This window comes from Parasteatoda tepidariorum, chromosome 7, assembly GCF_043381705.1.
Source record: "Parasteatoda tepidariorum isolate YZ-2023 chromosome 7, CAS_Ptep_4.0, whole genome shotgun sequence".
NCBI lineage: Eukaryota > Metazoa > Arthropoda > Arachnida > Araneae > Theridiidae > Parasteatoda > Parasteatoda tepidariorum.
The window spans coordinates 23,959,459-23,975,212 of NC_092210.1; the positions used below are offsets into that span (position 1 = coordinate 23,959,459).

The 15,754-nt window shown below is 28.7% G+C and overlaps 1 protein-coding gene across 4 annotated transcripts in view; it reads left to right on the forward strand.

Moving 5' to 3' along the window:
• The first annotated feature begins 261 nt into the window (after nt 1-261).
• The window catches only part of LOC107438906 (endoplasmic reticulum resident protein 44), a 25,631-nt gene continuing 10,138 nt past the window's right edge, over nt 262-15,754 (forward strand). For 2 of the 4 annotated variants that reach the window (XM_043041239.2, XM_043041238.2), the window contains exons 1-11: nt 262-698; nt 3,741-3,810; nt 3,906-4,012; nt 5,689-5,734; nt 6,940-7,124; nt 8,078-8,193; nt 9,333-9,402; nt 9,679-9,795; nt 12,136-12,247; nt 12,605-12,746; nt 15,360-15,450. In XM_043041239.2, the coding sequence (XP_042897173.1) occupies nt 651-698; nt 3,741-3,810; nt 3,906-4,012; nt 5,689-5,734; nt 6,940-7,124; nt 8,078-8,193; nt 9,333-9,402; nt 9,679-9,795; nt 12,136-12,247; nt 12,605-12,746; nt 15,360-15,450 (1,104 nt within the window). In that variant the 5' untranslated portion in view covers nt 262-650. The remainder of the gene's footprint in view (nt 699-3,740; nt 3,811-3,905; nt 4,013-5,688; nt 5,735-6,939; nt 7,125-8,077; nt 8,194-9,332; nt 9,403-9,678; nt 9,796-12,135; nt 12,248-12,604; nt 12,747-15,359; nt 15,451-15,754) is intronic. The other 2 variants (XM_071183187.1, XM_071183186.1) reach the window with 2 other exon arrangements.

A 15,754-nucleotide genomic window follows, 5' to 3' on the forward strand; every position in this document is an offset into this window, starting at 1 on the left:
ATCGAGGGTGTGCGGTATTGGTTCACGTTAAACTGTTCTACCGTAAAGTGCTTGACTTCACGAGCAGGTCATCAAGCTACAAAAGCAGGGGCGCCGTCCCTTCTGTAGACACGCACGACTATTTAAAAATAATAATAATAAAAAAATAAAAAAAATACTAAAAACTATTTACATTTCATCTTTAGACACTATTAACATCAACACTCGCCAATAATTACGCCAATATTTATGTAAACCTAAGATACCCAGTCACTCTATATCATTTAAGACACGATGCACTAATGATAGCGATTCTGTTTGGATAGCTGTATTTGCTTATCGATTCAGAATAAAACATTCCTCTGTAATGAATTAAACTTTCATTTTCGTTGAAAAATATCACTTAAATTCTTTTTTAAAATTTCAATTTCTAAAATATTAAAAATTAGAGTCAATTTTGTATAAAAAAGTTAAGATACTTTGAATCAGAAACTTTGTTACCACTCTACTTTATCGTCTGTACTAGAGAATAAAACTTTTACGTGTGTTTCTTAAAAAAAGAGTCGGTTTTACGGTTTCTCCGGCCGACACGTTTATGTTTATTTTTAAGTAATATGTTAACATTGATCTCTAAATATTATATTTATTAACCGTATTTAAAATTAACGAGTATGATACCATCTATTTTAATAGTATTATTACAAAGTATTATACCTGTGGTAAGTAATCTACCGCCCTGTCAAGTAAATATGACAACAAACTAAACTGCTAGCTTTATAAATACCTTACATATGGTTTGTGCCGTAATCATAAAAGCTTAATATTTCAGTTTTATGATGTTTTATATTTATGATATAAATTCTTTCCCTGATTTTTCTAAATATTGTTTACTCCTCATTTGCATAAAATGAATATCTTTGGTACCCTGAGAAAAACGGGAGTGAATTTTATGTGACCGGATTTCATCACGTTTTCCTGTTAACATCTTTCATTCTACTCTTTATATGTAATTCCCTTTCAGTCTTATGATGCTACTGATTTTTGTTGAAAAATATGCTATAGATATTTCCTGAAAATATTACTGATCTTTAGATTCTGTAATAGTAATACTAATGACCAATAATACTTGTGTTAAGTATTTTGTGATTAGCTGATCACAAATAAAGTGAACTTTTTTTAAGTAAACAAAATGGCCATGACTTAAAAAAAAGGTGAATTTACCTGGCCAGCCAAACCAAAAAGTTCTTAGTTTTGTTAAATCAGGGGTATTTCTGTATCATGATCTGTTGAGCCAACTACAATTGCCAAGATGCCAAATAGATTTTTGCAAAATATTTTGAGATTGCAAATTTAAAAAAAAACATGTAAATTATTGCTCAGGGCTGGTTACGAGTTATACTTTACAAGTTAGTCCCTTTCTGTGATATTTTTTTTCTTTCTAGTTTCTAGTTTTTCTCTCTCTCTGCCCGAAAGTTGGAGGTAACACACATCACAAACAGAAATCTCTCCTCAAAATCTGCAATGTTTTAATGAAAAACTTAGGCCATGATTTATTATTAGGAGAAACTTTTAACTGCCATTTTTAGGAAGATTTGGATCACTATATCAAAGAAGCCACCAACAAAACACAAAACTGATTGACCCTTTTCTTTTATTTTTTTTTTCCAATCTTTGTTCTCGCAGGTCAGGGAGAGCGGAGAATTTTATTTTAACTCTAAAAATAAGAGAAAGCTTCATTTTTAACCTGTAAAATTCCTACATCTTACCTGGAAAATAAACAGTCTTAGAATTGTCAGTCATCAGTTATTGAGATTCAATTTAAATAATTCTAACAATTATTTGGAAAAATTGGGGAATTTTTTTTTTCCTTTCTGAAATTAAATGGAAACCTTGACAATCAAAAAGGTGCAATTCTTTTTGCCAAACCCCAGGCAAACTACTAGGTTTTACATATATTTTAAAAGTTATTCCAAGTACAAACATCTGCACTTTATAAATACTGATGAAGTTTGAAGCTGAAATATCCACCATTCTTAGGAAAATGTTCCTTTTAATCTCTAAACAATGTTTTCACTACAGCGCGAGAATCTTGCATATTTTTTTCATTTCTCGAAATAAAAAATTATTAACGCGAGAAGTTCACGCACTCTATTAATCAATTTCAAAATGTGCCAATTTTGGAAAAAATTTCGTCTTTTGCCATTTTGAATAAAATCTGTTTCACTTTTCTTTCTTGATCTTTCATTATTCTGAACATCTGTCCTTGTTATCTAGCTTCCCTATTTACCAGTATTGTTCAGAACCAGTGCGAACAACAGAACACCCCCCCAAACCACAAAACCCCTTTCAGAACACATTTCTCAGCAACCACGTGTTCACCGTAGGTAAGGTATCTTCATGTAAGACGTTTACATTTTTTGTGCATGAATGTAAGATGGACTAATACCTTCTTAAGGCGACATCTTCTACTCAGTAACGGACAAATGAAAATTAAACAAATGTCGGTAGAAACGAAACAAATACGGATATTTTTCAGCCAAATAAGTATAATAGCTGATGAAAAAGTAGATATAGAACTTATTCCATATATGTAGCAAAAATATCCAATTAGAAGATCTTAAAAATGTATTATAATTAAAGAAATAATTTTTTTCCAAGTCTATTCGTGATTTTTAATTTTTAGAAATCTCACTTAACTTTTTGAAATCTCACCCTGTTTTTGAGAAAGGGTGAGAAATTCTCTCCCATTTTTTTTCTGTAATGAAAACACTGTCTAAATTTAAAAGGATTTCTTTTTTAAAACTTGAATTTATAATGTTCTAGTGAAGCTATCAATTAAAGTTTTTAAAAAAAATCAATTTTCGTATTTTATGTTTGATCATTTTAGGAGATATTTGGAAACTGGTGCTTGTTCAAAAATATAATATAGTGGCTTGTCTACAGGTGGCCATTAAATCCTAGTTTTACATTTTCAGTTTGCCTTATTCTGTGATTTTTTTTTCTTCTTCATTCTCCTGTGAAAACTTGTTGAATGCTGCAAAACTTGTTGAATGTGGCTATCTTGACTTCGATACTGACATAGAAGTCTTTCATTATAATAACTCAAATGATTTCAATAAAAAAAGTGTGGCAATTTAAATAAACAGCCATACATTAAAAAAAAGACATTTAATGATAGAACTAAAGCAATGCAGAAAGAGAATTTGTCCAATGTCACCATTCAAAATTTTGATTCTTTAGAATCTATCAATTTGAGTTAGAAGGATTCACATGCAGTGTTTTCATCATAGAAAAAAAAAATGAGTGAGAATTTCCCACCCTTTCTCAAAAACAGTGTGAGATTTCAAAAAGTTAAGTGAGATTTCTAAAAATTAAAAAAACACAAACTCTTGAAGAAAATCATTTCTTTAATTATAATACATTTTTAACGTCTTCTATTTTTTAAAGCATTGAATATTTTTGGTGCATCATCATAGAATATTTTGCCTTTTGAAGGTATTTGGCCATCTTACATAAGTGCATACAAAATTTGAACGTCTTATATGAAGAAACCTTACCTAAGGTAAACACTTGGTTACAGAGAAATGTGTTCTGATAGGGGTTCCGTGGTTGTGGATTGTGGTTCCGTGGTTTTCAAAACTATTGAATAAATGAAATTTTTAATTAAATACTTGTCTATAGTGTTCATTAAACTTTTGTTTCTTCATTATTAATTTTGTTAAAGTAATAACTTAACACTCTAATAACTTAATTAATTTTAGTTGTTTATGACTCATGGTGCTGATGCAAAAGCAGTTAGTCTCACTGAAGATAATTTTGATCAATATGTCAGTGAGTATTTTTTATTTCATTCGTTTGTATTTATCATTAGATCAAGTAGAGTGTATAAAAATTATTATTCTACATCATTGTCATTTCTTTTTCAGAAAACCATGAGCTGGTGTTCCTTAATTTCTATGCAGATTGGTGTAGATTTAGTCAGATGCTAGGACCTATTTTTGATGAAGCTGCTGAACAAATAGCTAAAGACTATGTGAGCATAACTAATTTCATAATAGATGTGTTATACTGAAACATTTTACTTATTAAAGATCATTGGTCTCTTATTTAGCAATGTCAAGAGTTTAAAAATTGAAAAAATAACCTATTTCTTTTTCTCCAGGTGTTGAAAGTTAATTGATAATACTAATTCCAATGCATTTTCACTTATCTATATCAGGTCTACTTGTCTATATCAGGTTATTTGCTTAAACAAAAGGTTAATAAACTGAATTTTGGGAAATTAAAATACAAATATCTTATTTTTACAGTTATGATGAAATATAAAAGTTGGCGACTGTAACTTAGACCGTAAGCAGGGTTACCACTCCACAGGGAAAACTTAGAAAATATAGGAAATTTAAAAATCACCTACAACAACAGGAAAAATGCAGGGAATTTTGATTTTTTTATTTACAAACTGGGTAAAGACAGGGAATTTTGTTTATTTTTGTCTTTTAGAAAAGGGTAATCAATCAAAGTGGAATTTATGGGATATTTAAGGATATTTCAGCTATATTAAACTAGTTCATTTACTATAGCATCATTTGTTTTAAGTATGTTCAGTTGTTCTTTTTTCCCTTAAGTTTTTTCAGCAATTATAACTGGTTTAGTTAGCCCAATACAGCTCAAAAAAGAGCACAGTGATTGTGTTTTTCCCCTTAATTTATTCTGTACAGGGAAAACACAGGGAATTTGTTTTCCAGATTTGAGTGGCAACCCTTATAACATAAAACTGAAAATCTAAAAAACCAAAACGGTGTGCCTTTATTTTATATCAATTGCTGAATATTATTTTATAGTGGTCCTAGTCAGATTTCAGCAATCCAGGATGTAAGAGCTGCCACTAATTTGGAATCCTGTTTTTGACATTTTATGCAAATTGTTACTGTAAACTAAAAATTTTTACACTTTACTTGATATGATATCAATGAAAAATAGATATCAATGGCAAATATAATTAGAAGTCTTTAATGTATGTGCTGCTTTAGTATATGTCTCAATTACTTAATATATCAGATACCACACAATATTTGTTGACATAGTGGTTTTAAATTTATAACAATAAAAAAAATTTGAATTGCATATTTCCACTTTCACAAAAATCATAAATTGAAACTATACGTTTTTTATTTATATATTTATTTATTATTATTGTTTATTTTTTTTACATAGAAGTTAATTTTCAATTAAATGTTTGTTTGTTTTTGGTCNGACTGGTATCTTTTTTTATTCATCAAAAAGTAATTTTTTTTTCTTCATATATATATATATATATATTTTAAGATAAATTTGAAGAAAAAAGATATTCTACTTTAATTTAATCATCTACCTACTTTTACTATAAATTATCAAATCTGACGATACTCCATTTTTTTAATACTAGTACGTAACAATAATTAATTATAAATGATTACATATTTATTCTTTGCTTATGAGAATATATAGGTTTGAGAAACTGATTTGTTACTTCAGCTGTTTTGCGGCGATTTTTCTAAGTCCGTGGTTTTCATTGAGCTCAATTATTTAATTATATTTTGGTTACAAACATTTCATTATGTTTCTTCGTTTGTTCTTTTATAGAATATTCCATTATCCATTTTATGCAATCGAAATTTAAAATCTGTTTTTAAAAAGCTAAACTGACAATTTATGTATTATTACTTTTAGGATGTCAAAAAAGTTTTGTTTGGAAAAGTGGATTCTGTTAGTGAGTGTAAGTCGTAAAATGATTTGATTATTTATTTTTAATGTGAATATTTGACAACTCTTTAACTTTCAATGACAAAAGTGCCTCTGTCTATTAAATTTCTATTCAATAATAATGAATTACAGTAAAACCTCCAGGAAAGACCACCACTGTGTACCGGCCTCCATTTTCGGCAAGTAATTTTTTTATAGACTCCCTAAAGAAACAATTTTTTTTTAGGATGAACCATCAAAACCTTTCTTAGCTTCTGGGCAAACCCCTGCCCCAAATGCGGAAAAGCTCAAATTAGGAAGCGCAAAAACAATTCCTGCAATCTTAACAAAAAATATTAATGTATCATATAAGTAGTTTAAAGTGTATTCAAAGTATTTGTGTTAGACAATGCTATCTATGATTTATTTTAACTGTCACGAAATTGTAATTTTCACTGTGATGTTACTACTTTGAATTAAATTTTAAAAAAAAACATATTTAAAAAAGTGAGCATCTCATACAAACAAGCCTTTTCTCATCTTTAAAATATTTTTTCTGATTTAAAATTAAAGGCAAGCTTTAAGAAACATAATTGTTTTGTTTTTTTTAAAAAACAGTTTTGTCATTTATAATTGGTAAATTTGTTTTTACTTTTTACATGTTGTAGGGGTCATTTTTATGCATGGATGTGGTTTTCATGACGACAACACAAGTGGCATTTCTGCACCAAGAAAATGACACTAAGTAAAATTAAAATCGTGTGTGAAAAATCATGTACCTTTGATAATAGTTTGAAATCAATGGAGGTAACACCTAAGAATGACCATTTTATTGTGGTTCAGAGACTGGTCGCTCCCGATAGGTTTCACTTTATTTATATTTTGTAAATTATAAAAGTAAGTTAAATTAAAGAAAAAATTATGTTGGAAAATAAATAACAATAGTATAATCTTTTTTCTTTAATAAAAATTTTTGCATATAGGCAAGTTTTATGATCATGATTTTTATATTTAAAAATTACTGTGGAATTTAAACAAAAATAATGTAATAGAACATAGTGTTTTGCAAGATTTAAATTTAAATCCAACTAACAAAAACTCTCCTTTTATTATAATCTTTTTTTTTGTTAACACATATCAGTTTATTTTGTGATATATATACATGCAAATGTACACATATTTGTAATGGTGACTCTTTTAATATTCCTTATCAATGTAATAAATGATTCTCTTTTGTAGCAAATCTTGCTCAAAGGTTTAAGATTTCTAAGTATCCAACTTTGAAACTGCTTAGAAATGGGAAACTGATGAAACGTGAATATCGTGGCCAGAGATCCTTAGAAGCCCTCGTTGAACATATAAGAGATTTGATGAAAGATCCAGTGAAAGAGTTGGAAACAGTTGAAGACATCCAAAATGTTGATGTAAGCTTACATATTTAATAGGCATATATAGTTTACTTATGTAGTCTTAGTTTTTCCAAAAAGCTCAGAATTGGAGCATTTTTGGTTATGCAAGTTTCAGCAAATAGTTTTGAGAACACTATACCCCAAGAGTAACTTTGAATGACATATTCTGTTTAACCTCCAATAGGTGAATTCAGGTAATTGGAGAATACATCATAAAGTTTCAAATGCTGGAAAAAACATTTTCGAAATTAAACCAAATTAGGACTAGAGTTAAGAGTATATTTCTTAATTCTCAAATTAAGACTGTTTCTTAATTAGGAGTCCTAATTATTTACTTTTGAACTTGCAAACTTACTAAACATTTTGCAACATTTGCTTAATTTCCAAAATCTCTAACCGTGAACTACCGGTATACCTGTAGAACCAATAAATTCTGGGCTCCACTGTGATTGTAAATGAGAGTTAACTGCTGATAAAATTATTATTTATTTTATATCAGGTTTGAGCAATTGAAAAGTAATTTAGAATTAATCAGAGATAAAAATTTTATTTATGAATATATGCAATATTTTTGATGTATTCATGAACCTTGAGCAAAAAGTTATATTTTTTGGTACAGCAGTTTTAGGTAAAACTGGGAATCTATTGTGTATATATATTTCAAAGTTATTGATGCTCTTTTTCTTTAAAAAATATTAATTTTAAGCATTTGTTGAACTTCAGTAGTATTTAAATTTTTTCCCAAATACCATTTTTTTATATATATATATAAATTACTGTTAAAAGATACTTCATTTTATAAATTAACAACTTGATGGCTAATAAATTTTGATTTTATCTTCAAATAACTAATTAGTGTCCTTTCAAATAAACTCTAATTTTTTTTTTCATTTTTTATTTATCTCTGTAATTATTGCATTGTAACTTATATCTGACATTATTGTATAGCCCATTATTTATTTCTGTAGGCCAACAAAAGAAAAGTTGTTATTTATATCCCAGATAAAAGCTTGCACGAATATGATGTCTACTTAAAAGTTGCCATGGATTTAAGAGATGACTGCCAATTTTATATTGTTAAGGGGTAAGTAAATCATAAAATTGTTTTAATTTTCCAGTTAACTTTAATTTCTTTTGACGCCCGGTGGGTAAGAGGTAGCGCTTCACGCTGTCGTTCCACAGGTCCCTGTTTCGATCCTCGTGCCGGGCAAGGTTGACTCAGCCTTTCATCCCTTCAGTGGGTCGATAAATGAGTACCAAGCATGTTTGGGGACTAAACACTGGGGGTTCCGCGTTCGGCTGACCACCTGACCGGAACATCTGCTCCTGCACCCCAGAGCCCAAGGTCAAGAAAATTGAGATGGGCACGGTAGACTTTGGCCCTCTATGGGCTGTCGCGCCGCTGAGTTTAGAGTTTTCATTTCTTTAGCTTTTTTATAATTTAATTATGATTCATTTCCACCTCTTCCAGAAAAAAAATCATAAAACTTTATGTTCTTTTTGAAATATTTTATGTTTTTTGAACCTGTAGTTGATTTCACAAAAGTTCGAAGTAAAGAAAAGATTCATTTTCAAGTTAAATTCTGAACAGTGAAGAGTAGATAAAAAATATTAAAAAATTCAGGGTGAATAGAAGAGTTTCATTCTGTACTTAGTCAGCAAAAGTACTGAATATATATAGAATATGAACAGTATACTAGATTCCTATTGTGTATTGGAACTATTGTTTTTTTTACCTGAAACAAAGCAATGAAAAAAATTACAAAATCATCCAAAAATAATGCACTAATAAAAGATGATCTGCAATGCTTCTATGAAGCAAAGAGAAGATTCATTTTCAAGTTAAATTCTGAACAGTGAAGAGTAGATAAAAAATATTAAAAAATTCAGGGTGAATAGAAGAGTTTCATTCTGTACTTAGTCAGCAAAAATACTGAATATATATAGAATATGAACAGTATGCTAGATTCCTATTGTGTATTGGAACTATTGTTTTTATTTTTTTTACCTGAAACAAAACAATGAAAAAATTACAAAATCATCCAAAAATAATGCACTAATAAAAGATGATCTGCAATGCTTCTATGAGTCTCATATGTGTTTGAATGTGGGCAAATCTTGTACATTCCATTATAGTTCTCATTCATTAAAATTGTTTTGAGAGAAGCACAATATTATGCAAATTGTATTTCTTATTGTCATAAAACTGTTTTCTTTTGATAGGCCTTTGGGTGAGTCTTCTATATCACCAGAAAAGAAAGCAAAAATTATATTTAGCCCATCAAAATCTAAAGTGAGTAATTATTCTTGATTAATTAATAATTATTAGTTAATTGATATTTTTCACAAAAACATTAGCATGTTTAAGGTTTGTTTATAAATTGTAACATAATATGTTAAAATCTAATGGTTGGTCAAATGTTAAAGATCATTCTTCCTTTTTTTAATAATAATAATTTTTTCCACTGTCTGTGATTTAATTAGACACTTCTCCCTTCTAATTTCTTATATTGCAAATACTAAATCATTCCTTCAGTTAATTAAACTACATTTAAAATATTTTATACAGGTAGGTGCAAACGATGAAGAATACATTGGTGTTTACCAAAGTTATGATGAGTTAAGCGCTTGGAGCACAAACAGATGTATTCCATTAGTAAGAGAAATAACTTTTGAAAATGCTGAGGTATAATAAGAACTTTTCATACATATAACCTTGATTTTATAGGGATGCCACTTAATGCAGATTTTTTATAAATCGAATGTATAGTTAAAACTATGTAAAAATATACTATATGTAGCCATATATATGTATATATAAGTGAGAGCTAATTTTCAGAACAGAATCTGTTACTTTTGTACTTTTTAACTTTACAATCTAATCAAGAACAATACCAGTTAGTTACAATTTTATTAAATTGAACTCATTCAGCAATATGGCATAGTTTGTTTTTATGAGATACTTTTTTTGTACTTTTTAGCCCATAAAATTGACTACAATTTAGGGGCTCTTTAAAATTTACTGCATTAAAAAAATATAGAGTCTTGAGTGAATTTAATGATTAGAATGTAAATATAAAAGATGTAAATATAATTGAAATCTTTGAAACAGTCAGAGTTATAATCAATGGATCTAGGCCACCGACAACGTCAACTGTCATCTATCTATAGGTACCTCCTGATAGAATCAAGTTAACACGTCTTATATACTAGTGAATAATTGTAGTGGTACATTTTACAATTCTACACTACAATACTCCCCCACTAGAATTTTATCTGGGATAGAATTCGACGAGTGGATATCACTAATTGATTCATTGCTGTTATGTGAGATGTCGGAAGAGCTGTGTTAACCCTTTCTAAGGCCGTGGTATGTATACTTGCCACCAATTTGAAATGTCCATTGTGAACTATTTAACCATTTTTAATTTGACTTTTCATTTGTTAATAACTTTAGATCTGATTAAACACTTTTGAATGAATTTAGTGACCATATGCCAATTTTGAAAACATTTAAAGCACTATAATATGAATAATTCCTTTTGCAGTTTGTAGTACTAACAAATTTTTTTGTTTTTTAAATAAAAAAATAAAAGTCTTGCTTACTTTCTTAATAAAGACCTAATGAACCGTAATATCTCCAAATAGTGGCTTTAAATTAATTTTATCTGATAGGCTAAATGAGTTTTTTTTTCTTTTATAAATTTCAATTCCGAAAATATTTTAATTTACATTTACTGGGATTAAATGACCCTTTAAAGGGTTAAGATCACCAGACTTTTAAAACTGGTGGTAAGAGCTGTATTAAGATCATCGAACTTTGAACACTAGTCTTAATTGTTGTATTAAGGTTACGATTGTGTGCATGGTCACTCCTATGTTGTTCTTAAAATTTCAGTGTGTTCATGCCGCCATTGTGTTTTTTTTTTAGATTGAGTAGCAACAGCACGAAGACAATGTCGCAGTCACAAACAGCAAGTCAACTATTCACCTAACTAGGTGTGTTTAAATCCAAGTGGGCATTTCAGTTGAGGTATGCGTAATGATTGAGGCAGACATGTTTGGATCACGTCCGCAAGTCACCCATGTAGATTTTGGCTACTGACAATCTTAACCGTCTAAAGGTACTTCCAGATAGGATCGAATTAACATGCCTTATATACTAGTGAATTGGAATTGAATAATTATGGTGTTAGCTACGCTACAAATCACGAAATAGATGACAGAGTCATTTAGCTATTTAGGTTCTATTGTAGATAAAAAAAAAGGTGGAAGTAGTGAAGATATTAGACAGAGAATAATCAAAGCAAGAACATGTTTTAAGGGATTACATAAATTTTGGAGAGAGTCAAATATTGAAATAAAGACAAAAATAGTTGTTTACAAAGCTATTGTTAGAGCAGTACTATTATATGGCGCAGAAACCTGGAAACAGACTAAGATCGAAATACAAAAATTAGAAACCTTTCAAAACAAATGTTTAAGATTTATTTTTAAAATTTTCTGGCCTTGCAAAGTATCAAGTCAAAATCTTTTAAAGAAAGCTAAAATAAAAACAATAGAAGATGAAATTAAAAAACTAAGATGGAGCTGGCTCGGACATATCCTTAGAATGTCCAAAGAAAAAATTACATCTGTTGCGCTTACATGGGCCCCTGATGGTAAAGAACAAGAGGAAGACCTAGACTTACCATCCAGCGCATGTTTTTGGGCAAATTAAAAGAATGTTGAATATCTGGCTGGGAGGAAGCAAGATCTTTTGCTAGAGACAGGAGGTGTTGGAGGGATATGCTAGAGGCCTTAAGTGCTCAAAGGCACGTAGAGGATAACGTAACATAGTTACGCTACAAATCAGACACTTTAATAGTCTGATTTAAATTAAAATCTTGCTCATGATAAAAACTATAAAAGTTAAAAATCAATTTAATGTAAATTGGCATCCCTAATATAACTAGACTGAAAATAGTAGAAACATTCTGCTTATTAATTAAAAATGTTTTTGGTTATTGTGTATTGTATTCTGTAGGAGTTAACAGAAGAAGGTTTACCATTCTTAATCTTATTCCATCACCCAGATGATACAGACAGCCCTAAAGCCTTTACTAATGCAGTACAAAGTCAACTTCTGGATGATAGAAGTGAGTAATTTGTTAATTATTGCATAAGTTAAAATATGGGTAAATCACAATTTTATTCAATGCAGAATAATTGTTCATAAGTTTTATGTAAGTAAAAAAAATATATTATGTACTTCTGAAATTATATGTAGAAGGTACCTAGTTTCATTAAACTATTCTTCTACTTTAATAATAAAAAGATATCTCTAAAAGATATAGAACTTAAATAAATAGCAGAATTAACATGACAGATAAAAATAACTGTTGTAAATTTACAATAATATATTCATTGTATATTAGAGGTTAGTGATAATTTATTGAGTTCACTATTTACTTACATAATTATTAATTTATCACTAACTATCCCATTTTTTGCAGCACTTGTTAACTTTTTAATTGCTGATGGAATGAAGTTTGCACATCCTCTTCATCATCTTGGAAAAACTCAAAAGGATCTGCCTCTAGTTGCTATTGATAGTTTTCGACATATGTACTTATTTCCAAATTATGAGGATATTAAGTATGGGCTTTTAGATAAAGATCCTATTAGATATTCAAATAAGTTTATTTTTATAAATATATATATATATATATATCAGGGGTCTCGGTTTTTCTGAGAGGTACCTATTTTGTGAAAATTTAGACATAATTTGTGAAAACTTAAAATTATATTAAGAAATAAACGCAAAAATATGGTAAAAAGATTGATTTATCGTTTCTTACGGAATACAAAAGTAAAATGTTCCGTTTGTCCTAAAGTTGAATTTTGTGAAGGTACAGTTAACGGAAGTAAATTTGGCCTGGACAGACCTCTGTATGTATATATATATGAACTAAAAGTATGCTCAATAGAAGATATCTTAAGTTAACTATATATATATGTATATAAGATTTATATTGTTTATAGTGAGGTACCATACAAAAGTTCCATTTCTTTATCCTTTATTTTTAGGCAAAGAAAGGTTGGCAACTTTTTTTTCTTCTTTAATTAGTATTTACTCGTATGTTAACAGCAAAATCGAAAGTGCCCATTACTTGTAAACAAAGCATGATATTAAGGTTTGGTAGATGTAAATCAAAAGGAAAGAAACGACTCACTATTTTCTTTTCCCTTTCTTTTTTCAAAGAAGCATTAATGAGTTGAAGGCAAAAGAAAAACATATTTTTTATTCAATTCATCATTTTTTAATTTTGAAAAAAAATTTAAGTTTAGGCAATTTAATTAAAAATTTAAGGAAATTATTAATCTAATTAAGAAAAATGGCAGTGTAAGAAATCCCAATTAATCCATTGGTATATTGCAATAAATAGTAATATTGTATGATGTGCACTGCAATACTAATTATTTATGCATTTTGGGAAAAGAAAAATATGGATTAAGAGATTACTTTTACAGGGATGAGATTTTTCAGCGGATTTCCGCCTTTTTCACTTTTATCTCTCGAATTTAAGCTTTTTTTTTAAATCAAAAGCACCCATTCTCTAAAAGTTTGACTTTTTTTTTATAAATATTGCTATTTTTCTAAAAATTCAGCTGTTTAAATAAAATAATTATATTTATTTCCGTTTTTCATATCTAAACAGAATATTTAAAATACATAGTTACCAACCCTACTGCGTTTTTGACTATTTTCTCCACTTTTATGCACAGAAAATATCTTACAAGATTTTTCGCATTTTTACCCGCCCGCCAGATTGCACTTATTTTCGTAATTCAGACGTCGCTGCTTCTATGTTTAAAAAAAGTGACGTGTGAAAAAAATAAAGACTGTTCATTTGTGGTGAAAATATTTATTTAGCCTCTTAATTAATCTTTTAAATTTTTATTAATTATGGCTAAACAAAAACAATATAAGCAAGCTTCATATAAATCCAAGCCCGGAATCTGCTAATATCTTGATTCTTAATTTAGTGATTTTAATATCAAACATCGATTCTTGTATTTGCCTAATTTAAAGGTTACACACTGCGATTATTATTCACACGAATTAAATATCGTACATTGAGATTCTTATTTACGAGATTTAAAAATCCAATATCACGATTTGTATTTACACGTTTTGAAAATCCTATGTAGCGATTCGTATTCACACGAGTTTAAACTTTAATGTTGTGATTCGTTTATGCCATTGTAATATCAAACATTGATTTTCATATTTGTATGTGATTTTAAAATTATGCATCGTGATTCATATTTACAAGATCTAAAAGTTACACAGCATGATTTGTATTTTTGGATTTTTGAAATCAATATCGAGATCCATATTTTTGTGATTTCAAAATCCAATATGGCGATTCATATTCCATGATTTTAGAATCCAAGATCGCTATATATCATTTATATTTAAAGAAATGGTATAAGTATTTAATGGTAATAGTATTTTAAATAATATTATCATTAATATAAATGTAAATGTATATTCTCAGTAGTTTAATGTGCTAACAAAGCAGATTCTCGAGTAATAATTGTCTCCTTTGCGTGAACTGAAGAAAAATATAATTTCTAAATTTATTTTTTGAATTGGTAATTTTACTTTTTACTAATTGTTAAGTGTCGATGTAATTATTTATATATTAATAAAATAGTACACAATTTTATATTAACACATAGTTATTTATTATCTTAAATTCATTATTAAACGATTGCATACACGTAAGATTTACTCGTTTGGAAATTCAGCTTTTTTGCCTTTGAGTCAATCTCATCTCTGCTTTTAATACTATTTACTTACCTGTTGCTGTTAAATTTAAACTAATCTGATAAAAGAATTTTACTTCACGCTTTGTAAATTTGGCACTGTATGAAATAGGCTTTGTGTGAAATGCTTAATCATTTCGGGCTTTGCATGTAAATTTTCAGCACTATTATACAATATGGAATTTCTCACTTTGCCAGTACCAAACATTATCAGTAGAACTAAGCAAAACAGTTGTTATTAGTTCTGACCACTATGGAGTGATTGTTAAAATATGAAAGTTATAAAATCATTTTATTAAATAGCATATCAGGTTCAAATAAATTAATTCAATTTTACTTTATTAAAAAAAATTAGCCTGCTATTCTCCTAATCTGAATCTTGCTTTTAGTGTTAACTTTTACTTTATTTAATTAAATGATTTAACTTCATTTTAGTGTACCTGGTAAATTAAAGGAATTTGTATTGGACTTATTTTCTGGAAAACTGCATCGAGAATTCCATTATGGTCCAGATCCTGTTAGTGAGGTGTGCATTTTTTATTATTATTAATATGTAAGAACATTTTAATTGTTTTGTGAAGAAATATACTTTATTTAAACTGAACATAAAATAGTGTTTTCACTACAGCGCGAGAATGCGAGAATCTCGCATATTTTTTTCTTTTCTCGCATTAAAAAATGATTACCGCGAGAAATTCGCGCATTCTATAAATCAATTTGAAAATTCGCGAATTTCTCGCATTTTGGAAAAAGCTTCGAATTACGCCATTTAGAATAAAATCCGTTTCACTTTTCTTCCTGGATCTTTCATTATTTTCAACATCTGCCCC